Source organism: Bombina bombina, chromosome 2 (genome assembly GCF_027579735.1).
Source record: "Bombina bombina isolate aBomBom1 chromosome 2, aBomBom1.pri, whole genome shotgun sequence".
Taxonomy (NCBI): domain Eukaryota; kingdom Metazoa; phylum Chordata; class Amphibia; order Anura; family Bombinatoridae; genus Bombina; species Bombina bombina.
The window spans coordinates 568,822,033-568,847,190 of NC_069500.1; the positions used below are offsets into that span (position 1 = coordinate 568,822,033).

Genomic DNA, 25,158 nt, shown 5'->3' on the forward strand with positions numbered 1-25,158 from the left:
CTTCTGCGAGCTTACAGTAGCTATAACCAGCCACTTGTAATGGCTGGTTATTTATTGTGTGCCGTAAACAGGCGAATTTACCTGTTTATGGGCACAGGATAAATTAGTGCTCCACTTGTAATCTAGCCCATAATTGGAATTTTACAATAAATGACAGCATTCCTTCAGGTTTCTCCATACATAAGGTACTTGTGTGTGTATGTATGTGTGTGTATATATATATATATATATATATATATATATATATATATATATATATATATATATATATATATATATATATATATATATATATATATATATTACACACATATACACACACACTCATATATATATATATATATATATATATATATATATATATATATATATATATATATATATATGAGTGTGTGTGTATATGTGTGTAATATATATATATATATATATATATATATATATATATATATATATATACACAACAGAGGGTTTTTTTGGTTACGCACACCACAAAAGGACTGTTTAAACTTAACACACATATTGTGGGAGTGCTAACAAAGTGACCAAAATAATTACAAAACAACAAAAGATATTTTGGTGCACATCCAACCACTTAAGTCCACTCTTTCATGGCATATTAGTATATGCTTCTGTCTGCCAAATATACTTACATAGCTTCTAATAAGATTGGGATAAACATCTCGCAATAATATGAGCTTATATTTGTGCTGCAAAAACAAATATACTTCTATCTGCTAAATATATTTACATAATTCAAATAAAATTGAGATTAACATCTTGCAATAGTATTGACTTATATTTATTCTGCAAAATGTTTTATTTTATTTTTTTTTTAGTTTTTTTTGCTTTTTAAAAAATGCCTTTAAATGAAATGGGATCTTGGTCACACAATATGATCATATTCTGCTAAGCCAGTCACCACTTACAAGGTGTCCCACATCAGACCGGTCCTATACTAACCAGTTTCCACACTGCAGCAAGTCATGTCTACACAGTGCGAAGCTTTCTAGCTTATTGAGTATATTTATCAGGAACACACCTGGGCTGGGTGGCGTGCAGTAACCAAAGGGGAGGGATTTGGTCAGCTCCCTATTTAAGAAATACAACAGAGGGGTTTTTTGGTTACGCACACCACAAAAGGACTGTTTAAACTTAACACACTTATTGTGGGAGTGCTACCAAAGTGACCAAAATAATTACAAAACAACAAAAGATATTTTGGTGCACATCCAACCACTTAAGTCCACTCTTTCATGGCATATTAGTATATGCTTCTGTCTGCCAAATATACTTACATAGCTTCTAATAAGATAGGGATAAACATCTCGCAATAATATGAGCTTATATTTGTGCTGCAAAAACAAATATACTTCTATCTGCTAAATATATTTACATAGTTCAAATAAAATTGAGATTAACATCTTGCAATAGTATTGACTTATATTTATGCTGCAAAATGTTTTATTTATTTTTTTAGTTTTTTTTGCTTTTTAAAAAATGCCTTTAAATGAAATGGGATCTTAGTCACACAATATGATCATATTCTGCTAAGCCAGTCTACCACTTACAAGGTGTCCCACATCAGACCGGTCCTATACTAACCAGTTTCCACACTGCAGCAAGTCATGTCTACACAGTGCAAAGCTTTCTAGCTTATTGAGTATATTTATCAGGAACACACCTGGGCTGGGTGGCGTGCAGTAACCAAAGGGGAGGGATTTGGTCAGCTCCCTATTTAAGAAATACAACAGAGGGGTTTTTTGGTTACGCACACCACAAATATATATATATGTGTGTGTGTGTTTGTGTGTATATGTGTGTAATATATATATATATATATATATATATATATATATATATATATATATATATATATATATATATATGTGTATGTATATAATATATATATATATATATATATATATATATATATATATATATATATATATATATATATATGTATATGTGTGTAAGAATACATTTCAACTTTGTATATAAAAATAATTTTCTCTACTTTCAATCTTCAAAGGTTGGCTGGGTGATGCAAGTTACCATGGGGACATCTCCAACAGAGTCATTGGTTGCAGCTGGAAATATATTTGTTGGGCAGGTATGAGATCTCTTTTATTTCTGGCTTTAATCATCCTGTCTGAAGTGCTATACTTTTCAGTTTCATTAGTATTAAAGAGACATTTGAGATTACTTGTGACACATTAGGGAGACTTTAAAAAGGTCTTATAAAAATAGCTAATTACTCTACTATCTTATACTTTCAAGCTTACTTCTCATTGTGTCTAAAGTTCTACCCTTTTGAACATTTGCCTCCATAAAATTAACCTCATTAGCTGCACTTTTTGCAGAATCTCATGTAACAGACTTAGTAAAGTGGAACTGTTTAATGTGTAGACGTTTACATTTATCCGCAAAAAAATAAATATTATATACTGTTTAAAATGACTGACCATTCCGTAAGCAAATGTTTTATGACCCAAAAGTTATTTGATAATTTAATGACTGACATCTTATGCTTAAAACTTTCTTATAAGAAAAAAATAGAATCATTGGCAGTTTCCACTCAGGACCAGCAGTGCTCTGCAAGTCCCAAGCAGTACTTAAGCTATGTGTTTAACCCCTTTGCGGGGGTAAAACACATAGGCAAGATTACAAGTCGCGCAGAAAATCAGTTGCGAAAACACCACACGCGTTATGGCTTTTTCACTTTTGGGGTTGCGCAACTATTACAATTTGCAAAATAACTTATCTTGCCATGTAATGCAAACAGCCAAATCGCATGCGTGTTCACGTATTCCCCATAAAATACAATGGAGAAGACAAATAGAAAAAAAACACAAAAACCCTAATATGTTGTGCAAAGCCCATGACGTATACCCCTTGAAAAGTGTACATGAAAATGCGAATAATTCATATTTTATATTGCGAAAATGTTTTCGCAACGGAATGTGTTCTATTTATTTCTGAATAAATATTTCTCAATATATGTGATGATTTTTGGACTGATATATCTATCTATTGCAAGATATGTATATAAATATATATATACAGTATATGTCTAGATATCTCGAGATCTATGTGTGAATATCTCTTTGAAAATATATCTGAGATATTGCTTAATATGCATAAGATTGTGATGTAAAATATTTTCATTATCTCCATAGTTAAACATATCTCTATACATATACTGTAAATCCATGTATCTTTATGTATGTGTATGAATGTCAATGTAAAATACCTTAGTCAGCTTTTTTTCCTAACACCCGAGATCTCGTATCTTTGATCCCTTATAACTTTTGTGTGCAATATATTTTGAAATAATTTTTATTAGACAGTGTTAATATGAGTGTAACTGTGCTTTGTAACGTATTTTTGAAGTGCTTCGTGAAACTTTTATGTTGCTCAAAACTGTTAAATACAGCTCTTCAAGCGCGGAAGGGGTTGTTGCGTAAAAGGCGAATGTGCGTGCACAACCACAATTTTTCAAGACTTGTAATAGCTGCACAATGGAAATTGATTGCGAAAAGACAACATAACATGCGGAATACTCATAACGTGCGACTTGTAATCTTGCCCATAGAGTTGCAGCATCACCAGTGATAGTATTTCATGCTCTAATGAGCATGTAATTATATCATTATTATCGTACTTAAATATTACTTTAGTACATTTGATCAATACCATAACTGACTTTATTATTTTTTTCCATTAGCCTTTTACTGGGTACAGGTTGTTGAGTTGAGATATAATTGATCCTTTCTGCTTTTGACAGTGTATTAAATTGGTGCTGTAGGGTGAGGGCAATGCCTACTTTCAAAAAACAATAAAAGATGAGCAATGTGCTTTCTTTGCAAATGATAATGCATGAAAGCCCACATAATGCAGATGATCCTATTTTTGTGAATATTCTAGATTTTATTAAAAACTAGTGATGTTGCGAATTGTTCGCCTGGCGAATAGTTCCCAGCGAACATAGCTTGTTCGCGTTCGCAGCAGCGGGCGAACATATGCAATGTTCGATCCGCCCCCTATTCGTCATCATTGAGTAAACTTTGACCCTGTATCTCACAGTCTGCAGACACATTCCAGCCAATCAGCAGCAGACACTCCCTCCCAGACCCTCCCAGACCCTCCCAGCTCCTGGACAGCAGCCATTTTAGATTCATTCTGAAGCTGCTTTCTTAGTGAGAGGAGGGACAGTGTAGCTGCTGCTGATTTAATAGGGAAATTGATAGCTAGGCTAGTGTATTCAGTGTCCACTACAGTCCTGAAGGACTCATCTGATCTCTGCTGTAAGGACAGCACCCCAAAAAGCCCTTTTTAGGGCTGCTTTTTTTTCCCTGTGTAATCTAATTGCAGTTGCCTGCCTGCCAGCGTGTGTGTTAGGCTCACAGCGTATACTGTGCCCACTTGCCCAGTGCCACCACTCATATATGGTGTAACATTAGTGTAAATAATTTAAAAAAAAAACTTTTTTGACTGGGAAACATCAGTCTGCTAGTGTAATCTAATTGCAGTTGCCTGCCTTCCAGCGTGTGTGCCAGGCCCACTTGCCCAGTGCCACCACTCATATCTGGTGTAACAGTAGTGTAAATAATTTTAAAAAAAAAACTTTTTTGACTGTGAAACATCAGTCTGCTAGTGTAATCTAATTGCAGTTGCCTGCCTGCTAGCATGTGTGCCAGCCAGGCCCACTTGCCCAGTGCCACCACTCATATCTGGTGTAACAGTAGTGTAAATAATTTAAAAAAAAAAAACTTTTTTGACTGTGAAACATCAGTCTGCTAGTGTAATCTAATTGCAGTTGCCTGCCTGCCAGTGTGTGTGCCAGGCCCACTTGCCCAGTGCCACCACTCATATCTGGTGTAACAGTAGTGTAAATAATTAAAAAAAAAAACTTTTTTGACTGTGAAACATCAGTCTGCTAGTGTAATCTAATTGCAGTTGCCTGCCTGCTAGCGTGTGTGCCAGCCAGGCCCACTTGCCCAGTGCCACCACTCATATCTGGTGTAACAGTAGTATAAATAATTTAAAAAAAAAAAACTTTTTTGACTGTGAAACATCAGTCTGCTAGTGTAATCTAATTGCAGTTGCCTGCCTGCCAGCGTGTGTGCCAGGCCCACTTGCCTAGTGCCACCACTCATATCTGGTGTAACAGTAGTGTAAATAATTTAAAAAAAAAGACTTTTTTGACTGTGAAACATCAGTCTGCTAGTGTAATCTAATTGCAGTTGCCTGCCTGCTAGCGTGTGTGCCAGCCAGGCCCACTTGCCCAGTGCCACCACTCATATCTGGTGTAACAGTAGTTTAAATAATTTAAAAAAAAAAACTTTTTTGACTGTAAAACATCAGTCTGCTAGTGTAATCTAATTGCAGTTGCGTGCCTGCCAGCGTGTGTGCCAGGCCCACTTGCCTAGTGCCACCACTCATATCTGGTGTAACAGTAGTGTAAATAATTTAAAAAAAAAGACTTTTTTGACTGTGAAACATCAGTCTGCTAGTGTAATTTAATTGCAGTTGCCTGCCTGCTAGCGTGTGTGCCAGCCAGGCCCACTTGCCCAGTGCCACCACTCATATCTGGTGTAACAGTAGTTTAAATAATTAAAAAAAAAAAACTTTTTTGACTGTGAAACAGCATCTTTTTCCATCTCCCGGATCCTAAAATCCATGCCATTTACACCTCCCCCAATAGGGGGAGTAATAGGTATTAAACTGATCAGAATAGTACTACTTAACACACCACTAATACTGGTGGCACAGTAGATTGCACGCGCAGTGCCCTAAATTTGAAGTAGGAGGACCGACCAAGCATCTTTTTCCATCTGCCGGTTCCTAAAATCCATGCCATATACACGTCCCCTGGTGCCGCAACTGCCTCTGGGAACCTTACCATGGGTCACAGACCGCACGTCTTGTAATTCTCTGTCTGGGAAATTATATATCTATCAAATCTATCTATTTATCTATCAAATCTATCTAACTATCTATCGTATCTATCAAATGTATATTGCATCTATTGATCTATCTATCTAATCTATGTATCTATGTATCTATCAAATCTATCTATCTTGTGGTTGTGCAAATGGACTGTTTGCGGTGTGTTAAACGGGGAGTTTGGTCTGTCACTGTGAAGCGGGCGTAACCCTTACACTACCTGATCGATACAACATCATACCTGATGTTTTAAAGCACGTTATTCCAAACAATTTCGGAATGTTAGGTTATTTATGCCCTTTATGGATTAAAACCAGACTCTGCATCAACTATGTAATTTTCCGTGGGAGTTTTGCCATGGATCCCCCTCCGGCATGCCACAGTCCAGGTGTTACTCCCCTTGAAACAACTTTTCCATCACTATTGTGGCCAGAAAGAGTCCCTGTGGGTTTTAAAATTTGCCTGCCTATTGAAGTCAATGGTGGTTCACCCGGTTCGCCCGTTCGCGAACAGTTGCGGACGTTCAAGTCCGCCGTTCGCGAACGGAAAATCTTCAGTTCGCAACATCACTATTAAAGACACTTTGACAATTATTTGCATAACTTTGCTGCACAATAGTACAGCATACATAATATAACCAAGTAAATATAAACTACAGTTATAACAGTTATCAGATAAAGCAAAACAAAGCTTAAAAAGACAAGAACCTGTAGCTAATAAAGGAGCAGTTTAGAGAGAAGCTGAATAAATCGACCCATTAGAGAGTCCATACTATACCTACAGACCACAGTAACTGAACTATTGCCCCTCATGTTTGTTAACATTAGAAATGTAGAAACAAATGTTCCTAGGTTTCTTCTTTGCTAGGTCCCTAACATTAAGCTACACATGCTAGCTTCCAATTAAACACACTGAGAGCAAAAGAGAATGTCACAGCTATATGTAATCCCTCCTTGACACATACAAAACATGGACGTGGACTACAATCTCAGACCATAGAAGGTGCACAACCCATGCCACATGTAAAACTCACTCTTCTAGGAGCTCACTGGGTATTCACAGACACATGTTGTCCATGTGTTTAGGAGATTCATGAAGAGAAATCTCACCAAATCTTAGGGGTTTTTTTTAGCATTAATTTGCAATTTAGATGTCTTTCCTTCACATTCAGAACTCCACATAGATATATATACAACTCTAAAGAAAAAAATCACCTTTTTAGAAGTCTTTGAGGGAGCTTTCGGAACTGAGGAGATATATTAGATAATCTCAGCAGAGCAGAGAGGTTTAGATCATCAGGCCCTTAAAGTGCCATAAAACAGGTTGAGATCTGTGCATATACTAAAAGGACTAATTAATTTAAAATAGTTTGCATAATTATTTTTTTTTAAATTGCTGGCAAGTATTTTAAAATAATTTTCAAAAATAAGCCAAAACGAATTACATAGCTCCACCCCCCTTATCAGTGTTTAGACACAGACATTGTATTTCAACTGAGTTCACAGCTTCTAGGCATGCTCCATCAGATAATCCCTATGCACTTTTGCATTCTACCAAAACAACAATAGATATAGATACAGCCATAGAAGGAAATGTGTGTGGGGAGTTAGAGCTTTACAATTCATAAACTATAAAGAAAGGGTTAATGGTGAGGCACTGCAGTATAAATTTGCAGGTAAAGTAATTAAAGTACATATTATATTATTTTGTCTCTATCCCAACTTGTTTTATGTCCATTTAAAGAGCTTACATATGCCTGTGACACCCTTTTTTATTCTCAGCATGTTTAGTTGAGCGCTAGAGTGTGTGGTTGTAAGTTAGAGACTCAAGTAAGAAGAGACCTAAACAAGGTTTTCTGGGGCTGTGTTTGTGTGTGTGTGTGTATTTATATATGTATGTGTCTCTATCCCAAAGTGTTTTATGTCCCTTTAAAGGGATTACATATGCCTGTGACACCCTTTTTTATTCTAAGCATGTTTAGTTGAGCGCTAGAGTGTGTGGTTGTAAGTTAGAGACTCAAGTAAGAAGAGACCTAAACAAGGTTTTCTGGGGCTGTGTATGTGTTTGTGTGTGTGTGTGTGTATATGTATGTGTCTCTATCCCAACTTGTTTTATGTCCCTTTAAAGAGATTACATATGCCCGTGACACCCTTTTTTATTCTCAGCATGTTTAGTTGAGCGCTAGAGTGTGTGGTTGTAAGTTAGAGACTCAAGTAAGGAGAGACCTAAACAAGGTTATCCTGGGCTTTGTGTGGGTTTGTGTGTATATATGTAGGTGTGTGTGTGTGTATGTATGTGTGTGTTTGTGTGAGTGTGTGTTTATATATGTATATGTGTGTATATATGTATGTGTGTGTATGTATATATGTATGTGTGTGTGTTTGTGTGTGTATATATGTATGTATGTGTTTGTTTATGTGAGTGTGTGTATATAGTATATATGTATATATGTATGTTTGTGTATGTGTATGTATATATGTATGTGTGTGTATATATATATATATATATATATATATATATATATATATATATATATATATATATATATATATATCCAAAAAAAGAGAGCACTCACCAGGACTTATACCTTAAAGCAATTACCGCTTTATTTTAACAAAGTGACGTTTCGAGGATTTTAACCTCGTCCTCAGACTTTACAACAGTGTACATACCTGAATACTTTTAAACCCTCCACCGACTATCACCGCGATACCGGAAGTCACCCGGCGTCCTGTGCGCAAGACTGCGCATGTCAGAGCGTCGGCATGGCAACCGGCCGCGGTGTACACTAAAAACAAAAATGTGAATACAAACGGTTACAATATAGAGCAGTTCAATTGTTACAATATTCTCAATGCACTAAACAATCTAACAATATCTATTATAAGAGCTAGATAGTTACAACACTTAACATCCCTACGATGCGTGTAGATTACTCTGTCAAATTTACCTAACTATTTCAAAACTGGGAATTGGTATAGACATAATTTTGAGTCAAACCTACCACCTAGTATGGCCATACTGGCTATCAGAATACACATTACTGCTAACATCTGGATAATACTCCCTAAACTTAGGTATCACAGATAACAGTGCCAGTCCAGGTTGGTATTCAACCCTCCGGGCACCAAAGTGCCCAGATTGAAGATCCACCTGGACTCGCACTGCAACAGGAGTCTATCCCTATCACCCCCTCTAGTTGGGGGTGGAATGTGATCGATGATCACATACCTCAGGTCTGCAACCGTATGGCCAGTCAGCGCAAAATGTCGTGCCACGGGTTGGTCTGACCCCTTGTTTTTTATAGCCAATCGAATGGCTGCACGATGATTGGCCATACGGGTGCGCAAGTCGTCGATAGTCTTCCCGACATAGAATAACCCACACGGACAGTGTAATAAATACACTATATGTGTCGTCGTGCAGGTTACTCTATGCCGGATCGTGTATCTGCGATTGGTGGTAGGATGAACAAAGAATTTTGCGTTAGACAAACCACTACATGTAGTGCATCCCGCACACTTATAGCAACCAGGTTTTTTAGTCTGTAGCCAGTTCGATTTTTCGTAGCACAGTACAGGGTCAACCTTCACCAGAATGTCCCGTAGAGAGCGTGATCTTCTGAAGCCTACTTGTGGGTATCTAGAACCCCTAAACGGCAGATTTTTATCACTTTCCACGATATTCCAGTTCTTTTTTACCAATTTTTGTAGGTTCTGCTTGTCTGAGGTGTAAGTAGTCGTCAATATCATCCTTCTCTCTTTATCCCCTTTTGGCACAGTTCTTAAAGCTGTATCCTGATCCATGGAGGTGAACTTCTGGAAGTGTTGGTTAATCTGTTTCTCTTGGTAACCCCTCTGTAAGAATCGTGCTTTCATTTCTATCAACTGTTGTTGGGCATTACTCTGTTTGTTGTTATTCCGCATAACCCGCTTGAATTGAGAGATAGGTAAAGCCTTCTTAAGTGATGGAGGATGACAGCTAGTAGCCTCCAGTAATGAGTTCCTATCTGTCTCCTTTTTGTACAAGGTTGTGCCCAACACACCATCTTCCATAGATATTCGCAGGTCGAGGAAATCTACTGATGTAGAACTCTTGGTCATCTTGAATTGTAGCTTTGGATTAATGGTGTTTAATATCCTATGCCAATCATCTAATTCTTCCTCCGTACCTGACCATAGAATGATCAAATCATCTATGTAGCGTTTGAAATATTTAATGTGTTGGTGTAGAAATAGATCCGTGTCACGTTCTTCAAATTCTGCCATAAATAAATTGGCGTACGATGGGGCCATATTAGACCCCATCGCCGTCCCTTGTAGTTGCAAAAAGAACGATTTCTCGAACTTGAAGTAGTTTCTGCTGAGGCAGAGATCCAATAATTCCAGGATTAACTCTACTGGAGGTCCCACGTATGGGTATCGATTCAATTGTTTGCGAACTGCCATCATCCCCTGTTCGTGTGGTATGGAAGTATAAAGACTAACCACATCCAATGTTGCTAATAAGATGGGTTGTTTGATTGTTGGAAATGATTTGATCTCTTTGATCAGACTAATCGAGTCCAACAAAAACGAAGGCATATTGCGGACACATGGTTGGAGTATACTATCCAGAAATACTGCTACCGGTTGTAAGAGGGATCCTATGGAGGACACGATAGGTCTGCCCGGTGGGCAATTTGGGTGCTTATGGATCTTCGGCAGTGTGTAAAAAGCCGGAACCCTTGGGAACTTTACTTCCATAAAGTTCCTTTCTTGTTTCGTCAACCATCCAATCCTAAATGCTCGATCCAAAACTTCATCTATCTGTTTCTTGAACAACATGGTAGGATTGTAGGTCAGTTGTTTGTATGTAGCCGTATCCGTCAGCTGAGAAAGTATCTCTTGCTTATAGTAAGAATAGTCCATTATGACCAATGCGCCTCCCTTATCGGCCTCCCTAAAGATTAGATCTTTATTTGTGCTCAAGTTATCCAGTGTTCTCTTTTCTTCTTTGGTTAAGTTGTTTCTGCAACCCGGTTTGGCCGAATTACACATTTTCTCTGTGTCATCCAATAGTAGTCTACTGTATGTTTTAATACTAGGATTTGTACTTGAACAATCATAGGTGCTTTTAGGTTTTAATTTGTGGATGTTAGCAGTTTCTTCAGTAGTATCCCCAAGTCCCATGCCAAAATGCTCCTTCAATCTTAAGTTCCGTTCAAACTTTTGCATATCTATGTACATGTCAAAGGGTTTGTAGAAAGCTGTTGGAATAAATGACAAGCCTTTGTTTAGTATCTTGATCTCCAACGCTGACAACTGGTAAGAGCTGAGGTTGATTACTATATCATTCATTACATTCTGCGTTTGGCTCTGGGTGGTCTTCCCCTTACCACCCCCTCTCCTGATGTGCGTCCGATGCCTGCCAAGTTTTTTGATCTTGTAGTAATCCCCCCATCGAATGATCTCTGTGATGCTTCGGTAGATGTTATCCCGTCTGAGTCAGTGCTATTGCCGGAAGAATCTATTGTGGTCATATTTCTTGGTTTGTAGAATCTTGGTCTCCTAGGTCTGATTTCAAAGGTCCTCTGTCTTTCTTCTGCCGAAAGTAACCACCTATAGACCTTTTTCTCTTTGTAATCAGATTCTACAGCATCCCACTTACGATTCTTGAAAGTTAGCAATTCTGTTTCGAAATCCAGTACTTGTTTGGTTAATTTTTCTAACCATTTGTTTTCTTGATCGGCTTCTAGTGTCGTTATATGTGTGAATTCAAATTGTTGAATTTCGACATCGACTTTATCCAGTAATATTCTCACTTCTTCAATGACCAGAAGCATCAAATCTAAAGCGCATTTATTCAAAATGCTGCACCACTTAATGCAAAACGCAGGGTTGTTCCTGCCTATAGTCGGAATGTTCTTTACTCTGAATCCTCTAGGAATAAAGAGTTTCCTATGATAATCTGATAGGAAAGTTCCGTGCAACGTTAAATCGATCTTTCTTTTTTTCAGTTTCAATAATTTTGCATATAGGTGGGAGGGCTGTTCCTTTAAATCCCTATTGGGAACAGTAGCAAACCGGATTCTATTGGCATCATCTTCTGTATAGTTGAATGTAGTAGCGCCTTGAACGTTCTCATCTGGAGTCTCCATTTCACACAGTGCTGTAGTTAGAGGCTCTATATTGTAATCCATCGTGTATGGTGTATTAAAAAACCGCTACCGGTTTAAATCAATAGAATAGCCAGAGGTAGGGAAATCTGATAGTTCAGGGTGCCAGAGTTAAACCGTAGTACACAAAATCCCAAATGAACTCTGCACTCACTCCGCTGTTCAACTGCCCAGGGTGCATCCAATGCCGCAGTGTGCCTTCACAAATATCCAAAAAAAGAGAGCACTCACCAGGACTTATACCTTAAAGCAATTACCGCTTTATTTTAACAAAGTGACGTTTCGAGGATTTTAACCTCGTCCTCAGACTTTACAACAGTGTACATACCTGAATACTTTTAAACCCTCCACCGACTATCACCGCGATACCGGAAGTCACCCGGCGTCCTGTGCGCCGGGTGACAACAAACAGAGTAATGCCCAACAACAGTTGATAGAAATGAAAGCACGATTCTTACAGAGGGGTTACCAAGAGAAACAGATTAACCAACACTTCCAGAAGTTCACCTCCATGGATCAGGATACAGCTTTAAGAACTGTGCCAAAAGGGGATAAAGAGAGAAGGATGATATTGACGACTACTTACACCTCAGACAAGCAGAACCTACAAAAATTGGTAAAAAAGAACTGGAATATCGTGGAAAGTGATAAAAATCTGCCGTTTAGGGGTTCTAGATACCCACAAGTAGGCTTCAGAAGATCACGCTCTCTACGGGACATTCTGGTGAAGGTTGACCCTGTACTGTGCTACGAAAAATCGAACTGGCTACAGACTAAAAAACCTGGTTGCTATAAGTGTGCGGGATGCACTACATGTAGTGGTTTGTCTAACGCAAAATTCTTTGTTCATCCTACCACCAATCGCAGATACACGATCCGGCATAGAGTAACCTGCACGACGACACATATAGTGTATTTATTACACTGTCCGTGTGGGTTATTCTATGTCGGGAAGACTATCGACGACTTGCGCACCCGTATGGCCAATCATCGTGCAGCCATTCGATTGGCTATAAAAAACAAGGGGTCAGACCAACCCGTGGCACGACATTTTGCGCTGACTGGCCATACGGTTGCAGACCTGAGGTATGTGATCATCGATCACATTCCACCCCCAACTAGAGGGGGTGATAGGGATAGACTCCTGTTGCAGTGCGAGTCCAGGTGGATCTTCAATCTGGGCACTTTGGTGCCCGGAGGGTTGAATACCAACCTGGACTGGCACTGTTATCTGTGATACCTAAGTTTAGGGAGTATTATCCAGATGTTAGCAGTAATGTGTATTCTGATAGCCAGTATAGCCATACTAGGTGGTAGGTTTGACTCAAAATTATGTCTATACCAATTCCCAGTTTTGAAATAGTTAGGTAAATTTGACAGAGTAATCTACACGCATCGTAGGGATGTTAAGTGTTGTAACTATCTAGCTCTTATAATAGATATTGTTAGATTGTTTAGTGCATTGAGAATATTGTAACAATTGAACTGCTCTATATTGTAACCGTTTGTATTCACATTTTTGTTTTTAGTGTACACCGCGGCCGGTTGCCATGCCGACGCTCTGACATGCGCAGTCTTGCGCACAGGACGCCGGGTGACTTCCGGTATCGCGGTGATAGTCGGTGGAGGGTTTAAAAGTATTCAGGTATGTACACTGTTGTAAAGTCTGAGGACGAGGTTAAAATCCTCGAAACGTCACTTTGTTAAAATAAAGCGGTAATTGCTTTAAGGTATAAGTCCTGGTGAGTGCTCTCTTTTTTTGGATATTTGTGAAGGCACACTGCGGCATTGGATGCACCCTGGGCAGTTGAACAGCGGAGTGAGTGCAGAGTTCATTTGGGATTTTTTTTATATATATATATATATATATATATATATATATATATATATATATATGTATGTGTATGTATGTATATATGTATGTGTGTCTGTGTGTGTGTGTTTGTTTGTTTGTGTGTGTGTATAAATGTATGTGTGTGTATGGGTATATATATGTATGTGTGTTTATGTATATATGTATGTCTGTGTATATGTATGTGTGTGTGTGTGTGTGTGTGTATATATGTATGTGTGTATGGGTTTATATGTATGTGTGTGTGTCTGTGTGTGTATGTATATATGTATGTGTGTGTATATGTATGTGTGTGTATGTATATATGTATGTGTGTGTGAGTGTGTATATATGTATGTGTGTGTGTATATATATGTATGTGTGTGTATGGGTATATATGCGTGTGTATGTATATATGTATGTGTGTGTGTGTGTATATGTATGTGTGTATGTATATATGTATATGTGTTTATGTGTGTGTGTGATTGTGTGTGTAAAATACTATTGAAATGTTAATGCTAACAGCTTTGTCCTGTACCAGACCATACCCATTGAAGCAGATGTTATTCAGTCAATCAAGTGAAGTTCATGAACAACACAGACAAAAGTACTGCTTACTTGACTTTGCACGAGGCTTGATTCTATTGCAGTAGTAAATGTACTAACTCATTACATATAGATACAGTTATGATAAGATATTTATTGTTACTTATAGGCAATAACATTTACATCTGCAATATAATCTAGGCTATAATTAAAAAAAAATTACAGTGATCAAATGGGTAGAGGGTCCTGCCGAGAGTTGCACTGCTGTAGTCGGCTCTTATGAAGGTGAGCTACAAACAGCTGGGCTCATATGCTTACATGCTATGGGGTTTAAAAGGGATAGCAGTGGAGATAAGATAGTTAGTGTAGGTTGTATGCATCCCTGAACAGTAGAGTCTTCAGGGAGCACTTGAAGCTTTTAAAACTAGGGGAGAGTCTTGTGGAGCAAGGCAGAGAGTTCCATAAGATGGGAGCCAGTCTGGAGAAATCTTGTAAACGGGAATGTGAGGAGGTAACAAGAGAGGATGAGAGTAGGAGATCATGAGCAGAGCGAAGGGGTCGGGAGAGAGAATATCTGGAGACAAGGTCTGAGATGTAGGGGGGAGCAATGCAATTAAGGGCTTTGTGTGTCAGAGTGAGAATTTTGTGTTTAACCTAGAGGCAAGAGGAAGCCAGTGAAGGGATTGGCAGAGAGGTGTGGCAGATGAAGTGTAAGGAAGATAAGCCTGGCCAGAGGCATTCATTACGGATTGTAAAGGAGCTAGGCGGCAGCTAGGGAGACCAGAGAGGATGGAGTTGCAGTAGTTGAGGCGGGAAAGGATGAGACAGTGTATTAAAATCTTAGTTGTGTCTTGTGTAAGGAAATGTCTGATTTTAGCGATGTTTTTAAGTTAATAATGAGATAAACCTATAAAATAAGTTAATATATTTAAAGGTAATTCAAGAACATTCTCACTACAGTTAAATGCATGTGTATTTAAAGGGTCACTAAAGTAAAAATTTAAGTTTCATGATTCAGATAAGGCATGCAATTTAAAAAAATTCCAATATACTTCCATTATCAAAATGTGCACATTATTTTTATATGCACAATTTCTGAGGTTCCAGCTCCTACTGAGCATGTTCAAAAGTGCACATTGTATACATATACATATAATTGTATCTGGTGATTGGCTAATGGCTGTCACCTGATAAAGGAGAGGGGAAATTGGATTAACTTTGAAATTTGCCAAAAAATACTCTACTGCTCATTTCAAATTCAAAGTAAGTGCTATTGCATTGTCTTATTAAGTTATTATTGTGTATTTATCAATTTTTCAAGTCTACTGTATTTAGTGGCCCTAATGCTACAACTGTTAATCAACAACCTCTTCCCTTTTTTGCATTTTTTAGACCGAATCTCCTCTTTTGATTCGACCATATTTAGAACTATTAACAAAATCCGAAATACATGCGGTCATGACAGCTGGCTTTGCAACAATAGCAGGAAGTGTTTTAGGAGCCTATATATCCTTTGGCGTGAGTACATGTAATATTTATTATTATTATTATTATTATGGAAACTCAATTATTATGGAATGGCTTTTAACTAATATTGCTAGCATAAACTTTATCAGTTTTGTACCTAATAAGTGTTCTATTATTTAATAATTATACTATTTTTTATTGGGCAATGTTAGGTCTCATCTTCTCACTTACTTACTGCTTCTGTAATGTCTGCCCCAGCGGCTTTGGCAATAGCAAAATTATTCTGGCCAGAAACTGAACCCATAAGAGTTACTATGAAAACCGGACTACAACTGGAGAAAGGGTAAGTTAAATATTCCAAAATGAGCTATTATTTGTAGGTTTGACTCACTGAGGATCATCATTTAGTAATATTGTCTTATTTAATGCCAGAACTTCAAAAGTGACTAAAACACCAGGGCTTTATGTTTTTGTTGGAAAAATATTTAAATTTCTTGAAAAAAATCAAATATATTTGCTTTTAAAACTCTCATGATGTCATTAAAAAAGACCTTACAAATGAGCCATACAATATTCAAAGTTTCTGTTATTGCCTAAAATACTAAGTTATTGAACCATTATATTATTAGCTTTAAATGAGTCTTAAACTGTCTCACTCTTGTCCTGTGTCAAACCATTCATACATTTAATCACTGTAACTCAATGTAATGTTAGACCAGAAAATAACCCAGGGTATAACATGAGGTTTGAATGTAACATCCCAAAACCTCAAAATAAGACTTGACCATGACTAGCACTAGTAGCAATAGTAAAAAAAACTAAATAATTAGCTTTACATAGCAGGTGACAGGTCACTGCAGATGAGGTAAATGCAAGTAAGCAAAGTTAGGTGGTATAGTCAGACAGACTGTGGCATACAATGAAATTCAGCACAGAAAGCAGAGAGGCCAATAACAATCCAAGACCCTCAAGTAATAACTTAGCAGGCTGGAGGATAGTCGATTAATGTAGACAAAGGTCATATTCCAAGGGGTCAGGCAGAAATACAAAATTATCAAAACGGAATCGTCATATTTCAGGTTTCCAGACACAGCAACCCAAAAAAAAGGTAATTCAGTTCAGACAGAAGGTCAGGCTGACAAACTCACCCTCAAAGATTACTCTTAATAAATGTCTATCATTGTAGACATTATGGCACCACTTAAATGGACAAGCCAAGGAAAACACATAATGATTAGAAGCTACTGCTGGTTCGAAAGCTGCACCCTGTTCCTGCTAGATCTCTCCTTTATAAGTCTCCCTCTTTCTTACTCACTCTTTCCTAATAAAGTCCCAGTGATCAAAAACTCCATCATGAAGCAAAATCACATCAAACCTCTTTGTGCTTTTTGAGAATTATATTATATTTGTCTCTCCTTTATATCCAGAACCTTGCATAGCTAGAAAAAACAACTCTCAAACTAAAATGTCCCTAATACAATTATTTGAGGCACATTGAGGTACTGACAAGACTTCTTAAATAATCTCACCAGACCAGAGAGTTTTAGATCAGGATATATCCTTGTACTTTGCCAACCTTCCATCTTTCTCAGACCTTCGCTTAGTCCCTATTTTATCATTTTATTCATTAAAATATCTCACTCCAACTTAGGGTTTCTCTTTGGCCTCTCCCTATGTCACAAGCTCTTTACTTCTGCCTTAGCCCCCTACATTGTCTCTGATAGATATTCATCCCATTTGAACCAGTTAAATTAATTGTATTAAACCATTAGAGTGACATTATACACCGCTTACTTTTATGTAAAAATTATGTAGAAGTAAAAGTAGATTATGTTACATAGGTTTATTTAAATTGCTTGAAACAACTATGTGAGTGCCTAAATTAGTGGACCTAATTGGTCACAGTTGAAGGATATAAGCTACAAGTATGCACTAGGGGTTAAATTATTAATAAAGTGACAGTTGCTTTAAAAACATTTATGTTCTACGTAGGTCTTGAGCAATGCAGTACTTTATTGCTGATATATACTATGTATATATAAAAAGATAACTTCAGTGTCTCTTTAAATGTACATTTGTTTTTCTCCATTAATTTTGTGATGATTTCACATAATGGTTGTAAATATAAATATTGAACTTATGTCAAATTTACTTAACTTATTTTGTTTACATTTAAATTACATTATAATTCATGTGCTTGAATTTTAAATAGAACTTCATAACTCAGTAAGAACAGCCAGGGAATACTAGGATTAAATATCAGGAGGAAGAAGAAGGAGATTATTAAATTCATGATGAAAACTATTGGTCTTCCATGTCCTTTTAAAAACTATTTGCGACAATTAAACCATAGCTGCAAATGCCTCGGAGATACTTTGGTGTCATTGAATAATTAAGATACTATATAGACTGTAAGTCTGAAGAAACCATGCTTTAACATTGACTACGCATTTTGAACACAGTGAGTATAAATAGATCCTGCACAGTATTGTAGTAACATTTTCTTATTCTTTTATTTATTTTGCATTAGGGATGCAAAAAATATACTAGAAGCTGCAAGTCAAGGAGCATCTGCATCGATTCCTCTAGTGGCAAACATTGCAGTAAACTTGATGGCTTTTCTTTCTCTTTTGGCTTTCTTCAATGCTGCCCTTTCCTGGTTGGGAAACATGTTTGATTATCCTCAGTTAAGCTTCGAGGTATGGGTGTTTTTCAAGGCGGATGGCAAAGTATATAGCTGACAAAAATGTTGCCTAAAATTTACAACTGATTATATTTGTAAACCCAAGATATGAAAATAATAAGATAAACATTATTATTTTTTTTTTTTTTTAAAAAACATTCAATCAACTGTGAAGATACACAGTATAGATTTAGAGACAGCATTTGGCCCAATTATTTTATCTTGATATTTTAATGAATAAACCAATTTTGAGGAGGGTCTTTATAATCATGGTCTACCTATTTAACACTAACTCTAATCCTACAGTCTGGTTACAAATTGAAGGCCTCACAACATTGCCTTTAACAAGGAGAAGATAAGGAGGCTATAGTCTCTTACCAGTTTTAGTAGAACGAACTTCAAGCATCTGCAGTAGTATTCTGGAAATAAATGGAGAAAATATTACTGTTACTAAAGAAAATAATTCTCTCTCGGCTAGATTACGAGTTTTGCATTAGAGGCTATGCAGTGCTAACGAGCAGTTTTCTCTCACCGCTCACTTACCTACAGCGCTGGTATTACGGGTTTTTACAAACCCGTCGTTAAAAGACAAGAAGTGAGCGTTGAGCAAAATTTTGCTCATTACCGCACTTCAATACCAGCACTGCTTAAGTCAGCGGTGAGCTGGTCGTACGTGCTCGTGCACGATTTCCCCATAGGAATCAACGGGGAGAGCTGGCTTAGAAAAAGTCTAACACCTGCAAAAAAGCAGCGTAAAACTCACTAACGCAGCCCCATTGATTCCTATGGGGAAATAAAATTTATGTTTACACCTAACACCCTAACATGAACCCCGAGTCTAAACACCCCTAATTTTACACTTATTAACCCCTAATCTGCGGCCCCCGACATTGCCGACACCTGCATTATATTTATTAACCCCTAATCTGCCGCTCCGGACACTGCCGCCACCTACATTATACTTATGAACCCCTAATCTGCTGCACCCAACAACGCCGGCACCTACATTATATTTATTAACCCCTAATCTGCCGCCCCAATGTCGACCCAACCTACCTACACTTATTAACCCCTAATCTGCTGCCCCCAACGTCGCCGCCACTATAATAAACATATTAACCCCTAAACCTACACACTCCCGCCTCACAAACATTAGTTAAATATTATTAACCCCTAATCTGCGGCCCCCGACATTGCCGACACCTGCATTATATTTATTAACCCCTAATCTGCCGCTCCGGACACTGCCGCCACCTACATTATACTTATGAACCCCTAATCTGCTGCCCCCAACAACGCCGGCACCTACATTATATTTATTAACCCCTAATCTGCCGCCCCAATGTCGACCCAACCTACCTACACTTATTAACCCCTAATCTGCTGCCCCCAACGTCGCCGCCACTATAATAAACATATTAACCCCTAAACCTACGCACTCCCGCCTCACAAACATTAGTTAAATATTATTAACCCCTAATCTGCCACCCCCGATATCGCCGCCACCTGCATTATATTTATTAACCCCTAATCTGCCGCTCCGGACACCGCCGCCATCTACATTATACTTATGAACCCCTAATCTGCTGCCCCCAACATTGCCCCCACCTACATTATATTTATTAACCTCTAATCTGCCGCCCCAATGTTGCTGCCACCTACCTACATTTATTAACCCCTAATCTGCTGCCCCCAACGTCGCCGCCACTATACTAAATGTATTAACCCCTAAACCTAAGTCTAACCCTAACCCTAACACCCCCTAACTTAAATATAATTTAAATAAATCTAAATAAAATTACTATAATTAACTACATTATTCCTATTTAAAACTAAATACTTACCTATAAAATAAACCCTAAGCTAGCTACAATATAACTAATAGTTACATTGTAGCTAGCTTAGGGTTTATTTTTATTTTACAGGCAAGTTTGTATTTATTTTAACTAGGTAGAAAAGTTATTAAATAGTTATTAACTATTTAATAACTACCTAGCTAAAATAAATACAAAAGTACCTGTAAAATAAAACCTAACCTAAGTTACAATAACACCTAACACTACACTATAATTAAATACATTTACTAAATTAAATACAATTACCTAAATTAAATTAAATTAGCTAAAGTACAAAAAAAACCCACTAAATTAGAGAAAATAATAAACAAATTACAGATATTTAAACTAATTACACCTAATCTAATAGCCCTATCAAAATAAAAAAGCCCCCCCCCCCCAAATAAAAAAATCCTAGCAATAAACTAAACTACAATAGCCCTTAGAAGGGCCTTTGGTGGGGCATTGCCCCAAAGTAATCAGATCTTTTACCTGTAAAAAAAAATACAAACAACCCCCAACAGTAAAACCCACCACCCACACAAACAACCCCCAAATAAAATACTTTCTAAAAAATCCTAAGCTCCCCATTGCCCTGAAAAGGGCATTTGGATGGGCATTGCCCTTAAAAGGACAGTTAGCTCTTTTGCAGGCCCAAACCCTAACCTAAAAATAAAACCCACCCAATACACCCTTAAAAAAAACTAACACTAACCCCCTGAAGATCGACTTACAGTTCTGAAGACCCGTCTTCCATCCTCAAGGAAGCGGCAGAAGTCTTCATCCAACCGGGCCGAAGTCCTCAACGAAGCCGGGAGAAGTCTTCATCCAAGCCGGGCGAAGTGGTCCTCCAGACGGGCAGAAGTCTTCATCCAGACGGCATCTTCTATCTTCATCCATCCGACGTGGAGCGGGTCCATCTTCAAGACATCCGACGCGGAGCATCCTCTTCATCCGACAACTACCCGACGAATGAAGGTTCCTTTAAGTGACGTCATCTAAAATTGCGTCCCTTAGATTCCGATTGGCTGATAGAATTCTAAGGTAGAAAAAATCCTATTGGCTGATGTAATCAGCCAATAGGATTGAATAGAATGCGAGCTCAATCCTATTGGCTGATTGCATCAGCCAATATGATTTTTTCTACCTTAATTCCGATTGGCTGATAGAATTCTATCAGCCAATCGGAATCTAAGGGACGCCATCTTGGATGATGTCACTTAAAGGTACCTTCATTTGTCTTTAGTTGTCGGTTAGTCGTAGTGTTAGGTTTTTTAAGGGTGTACTGTTGGGGGGGTTGTTTGTATTTTTTTTTACAGGTAAAAGAGCTGATTACTTTCGGGCAATGCCCCGCAAAAGGCCCTTTTAAGGGCTATTGGTAGTTTAGTTTAGGCTAGGGTTTTTTTTTATTTTGGGGGGGCTTTTTTTTATTTTGATAGGGCTATTAGATTAGGTGTAATTAGTTTAAATATCTGTAATTTGTTTATTATTTTCTGCAATTTAGTGGGGGGGGTTTTGTACTTTAGCTAATTTAATTTAATTTATTTAATTGTTTTTAATTTAGTTAATTGTTTTTAATTTAGTTAATTTATTTAATTGTATTTAATTTATTTAATGTATTTAATTTATTTAATTGTATTTAATTTAGTAAATGTATTTAATTATAGTGTAGTGTTAGGTGTTATTGTAACTTAGGTTAGGTTTTATTTTACAGGTACTTTTGTATTTATTTTAGCTAGGTAGTTATTAAATTGTGAAATATTTAAATAGGAATAATTTAGGTAATGATAGGAATTTTTATTTAGATTTATTGTAATTATATTTAAGTTAAGGGGTGTTAGGGTTAGGGGTTAATAAATTTAGTATAGTGGCGGCTACGTTGGGGGCGGAAGATTAGGGGTTAATAAGTGTACGTAGGTGGCGGCGATGTTAGGGACGGCAGATTAGGGATTAATAATATTTAACTAATGTTTGCAAGGCGGGAGTGTGGCGTTTTAGGGGTTAATATGTTTATTATAGTGGCGGCGACAATGGGGGCGGCAGATTAGGGGTTAATAAGTGTAGGTAGGTTGCGGTGACATTGGGGGTGGCAGATTAGGGGTTAATAAATATAATGTAGGAGGCGGCGATGTTGGGGGCAGCAGATTAGGGGTTCATAAATATAATGTAGGTGGCGGCGGTGTCCGGAGCGGCAGATTAGGGGTTAAAATTGTAATTTTAGTGTTTGCGATGCAGGAGGGCCTCGGTTTAGGGGTTAATAGGTAGTTTATGGGTGTTAGTGTACTTTTTAGCACTTTAGTTATGAGTTTTATGTTACGGCGTTATACCATAAAACTCATAACTACTGACTTTTAAATGCGTTAGGACTCTTGACGGGGTAGGGTGTACCGCTCACTTTTTGGCCTCCCAGGACAGACTCGTAATACTGGCGCTATGGAAGTCCCATAGAAAAAAGACTTTACGAAGTTTACGTAAGTCGTTTTGCGGTAAGGCCAAAGAAGTGTGCGGTACACCTATACCTGCAAGACTCATAATAGCAGCGGGCGTAAAAAAGCAGCATTAGGACCTCTTAACGCTGCTTTTTTACCTTAACGCACAACTCGTAATCTAGCCGTCTGTTAGTCGGTTTTATGTCCAGAAATAAAATCCCAGCATACTTCAAGGAAAATGTCTCATTAATGTTGATTATTATGTTGAATAGGTGCAATATAAGATACACTGCTCTGGAAAAAAATTAAGAGACCACTGCAAAATTATCAGTTTCTCTGTTTTTACTATTTATAGGTATGTGTTTGAGTAAAATGAACATTTCTGTTTTATTCTATAAACTACTGACAACATTTCTCCCAAATTCCTAAAAAAAAATATCATTTAAAGTATTTTTTTACAGAAAATGACAACTGGTCAAAATAACCAAAAAGATGTAGTTTTATTCAGACCTTGAATAATGTAAAGAAAAGAAGTTATTCCATTTTAAACAACACAATACTAATGTGTTAACTTAACAAGAGTTCAGAAATCAATATTTGATGGAATAACCCTGATTTTTTATAACAGCTTTCATGTCTGAACTCTTCCTAAGTTAACACATTAGTATTGTGTTGTTTAAAATGGAATAACTTATTTTCTTTGCATTATTCAAGGTCTGAATAAAACTACATCTTTTTTTGTTATTTTGACCAGTTGTCATGTTCTGTAAAAAAATGCTTTAAATGATATTTTTTTAGGAATTTGGGAGAAATGTTGTCAATAGTTTATAGAATAAAAGAAACATTCATTTTACTCAAACACACACCTATAAATAGTAAAACCAGAGAAACTGATAATTTTGCAGTGATCTCTTAATTTTTTTTCCAGTGCAGTATATCTATATCAAAATAAACATGTTATTACGTATATATACATACACACACATATATATTTATACTGTATGTATGTATATATATATATATATATATATATATATATATATATCTATATATATATATATATATATATATATATATATATATATATATATATATATATATATATATATATATATATATATATTAGTAGTATAGCTCCATACTTGAGCATATATTAATAAATAAATGTATCTTGACACAACAACCATTCAGAAAATAATAACTTTTGGGTAAGCTTCAATACATAAAACAGCAAATAAACAGCAATAAAATAAACAATTATGTCTGGTATTCCTTAGGCTAGATTCATAGGGTTCCATGTATCAAGCAGCGGATGCTTCTTCGGAGACCCATTGTTTCAGACTCACCTGAAATGAAAGTTAAGAAGCAGTGGTCGTAAGATTAAAATTATCCTGATCTGATACAATCGGGATGATTGACAGCCCCTGCTAGTGGCCTATTGGCCACCAGTGAGCAGGGGGTGGCATTGCACGAGCATTTCTGGTGAAATGCTTGTGCAATAATAAATGCGTACAGTGTACGCTGTCTACCTGCAGCGATCTCCAGCAGACATGATTCCCTATAGCAAATCATCTACCTGCAGCGATGTCCAGCAGACATGATTCCCTATAGCAAATCATCTACCTGCAGCGATCTCCAGCAGACATGATTCCCTATAGCAAATCATCTACCTGCAGCGATGTCTAGCAGACATGATTCCCTATAGCAAATCATCTACCTGCAGCGATGTCCAGCAGACATGATTCCCTATAGCAAATTATGTCTGCTCGACATTTGATAAATCGAGCCCATAGACTCTTGGAAGGTTGCCATTATAAAGGCATAAAATAATTTAAGTTTCAGCAAAGGTTACTGAAAGAAGCATTGCTTCACCAATATTTTCCATAGGTTATTTTTTTTTATATATCTTTATTTATTGAGAAAACCCCCAACGGGTGCACCACAACAGGTAGAAATAAATACATGAGTATCAACAGTTTAAATTACATAGCATCGGCAAGATAGTGATAAATCTACATCATAGGATACATATAGGTCTGATACGTTCCTGAAGTGAGAAACACCCATCCGGGGCACTCTTTTTTTTAAAAAATAAACCAGGGGAGGGGGGATGAGAAAAGATGGGAGGGGAGGGGTGATGGGAAAAAGATGAAAGGAGAGGGGGGGGGGGATAAGGTTAGAGGAGAAAGGATAGGGGGGTGGGGCCGGGAGGGGGGGAGTGTGTTAAGGATGGAAAGGAGGGAGACATGTTAAGGGGAAAAAGG

General features: G+C 37.3%; 1 protein-coding gene across 1 annotated transcript in view; it reads left to right on the plus strand.

Moving 5' to 3' along the window:
* The window catches only part of SLC28A3 (solute carrier family 28 member 3), a 194,008-nt gene that overhangs the window by 136,170 nt on the left and 32,680 nt on the right, over positions 1 to 25,158 (plus strand). Inside the window, exons 10-13 of the mRNA XM_053700598.1 lie at positions 2,030 to 2,110; positions 15,873 to 15,998; positions 16,160 to 16,290; positions 18,478 to 18,646. Coding sequence (XP_053556573.1) covers positions 2,030 to 2,110; positions 15,873 to 15,998; positions 16,160 to 16,290; positions 18,478 to 18,646 — 507 coding nt within the window. The remainder of the gene's footprint in view (positions 1 to 2,029; positions 2,111 to 15,872; positions 15,999 to 16,159; positions 16,291 to 18,477; positions 18,647 to 25,158) is intronic.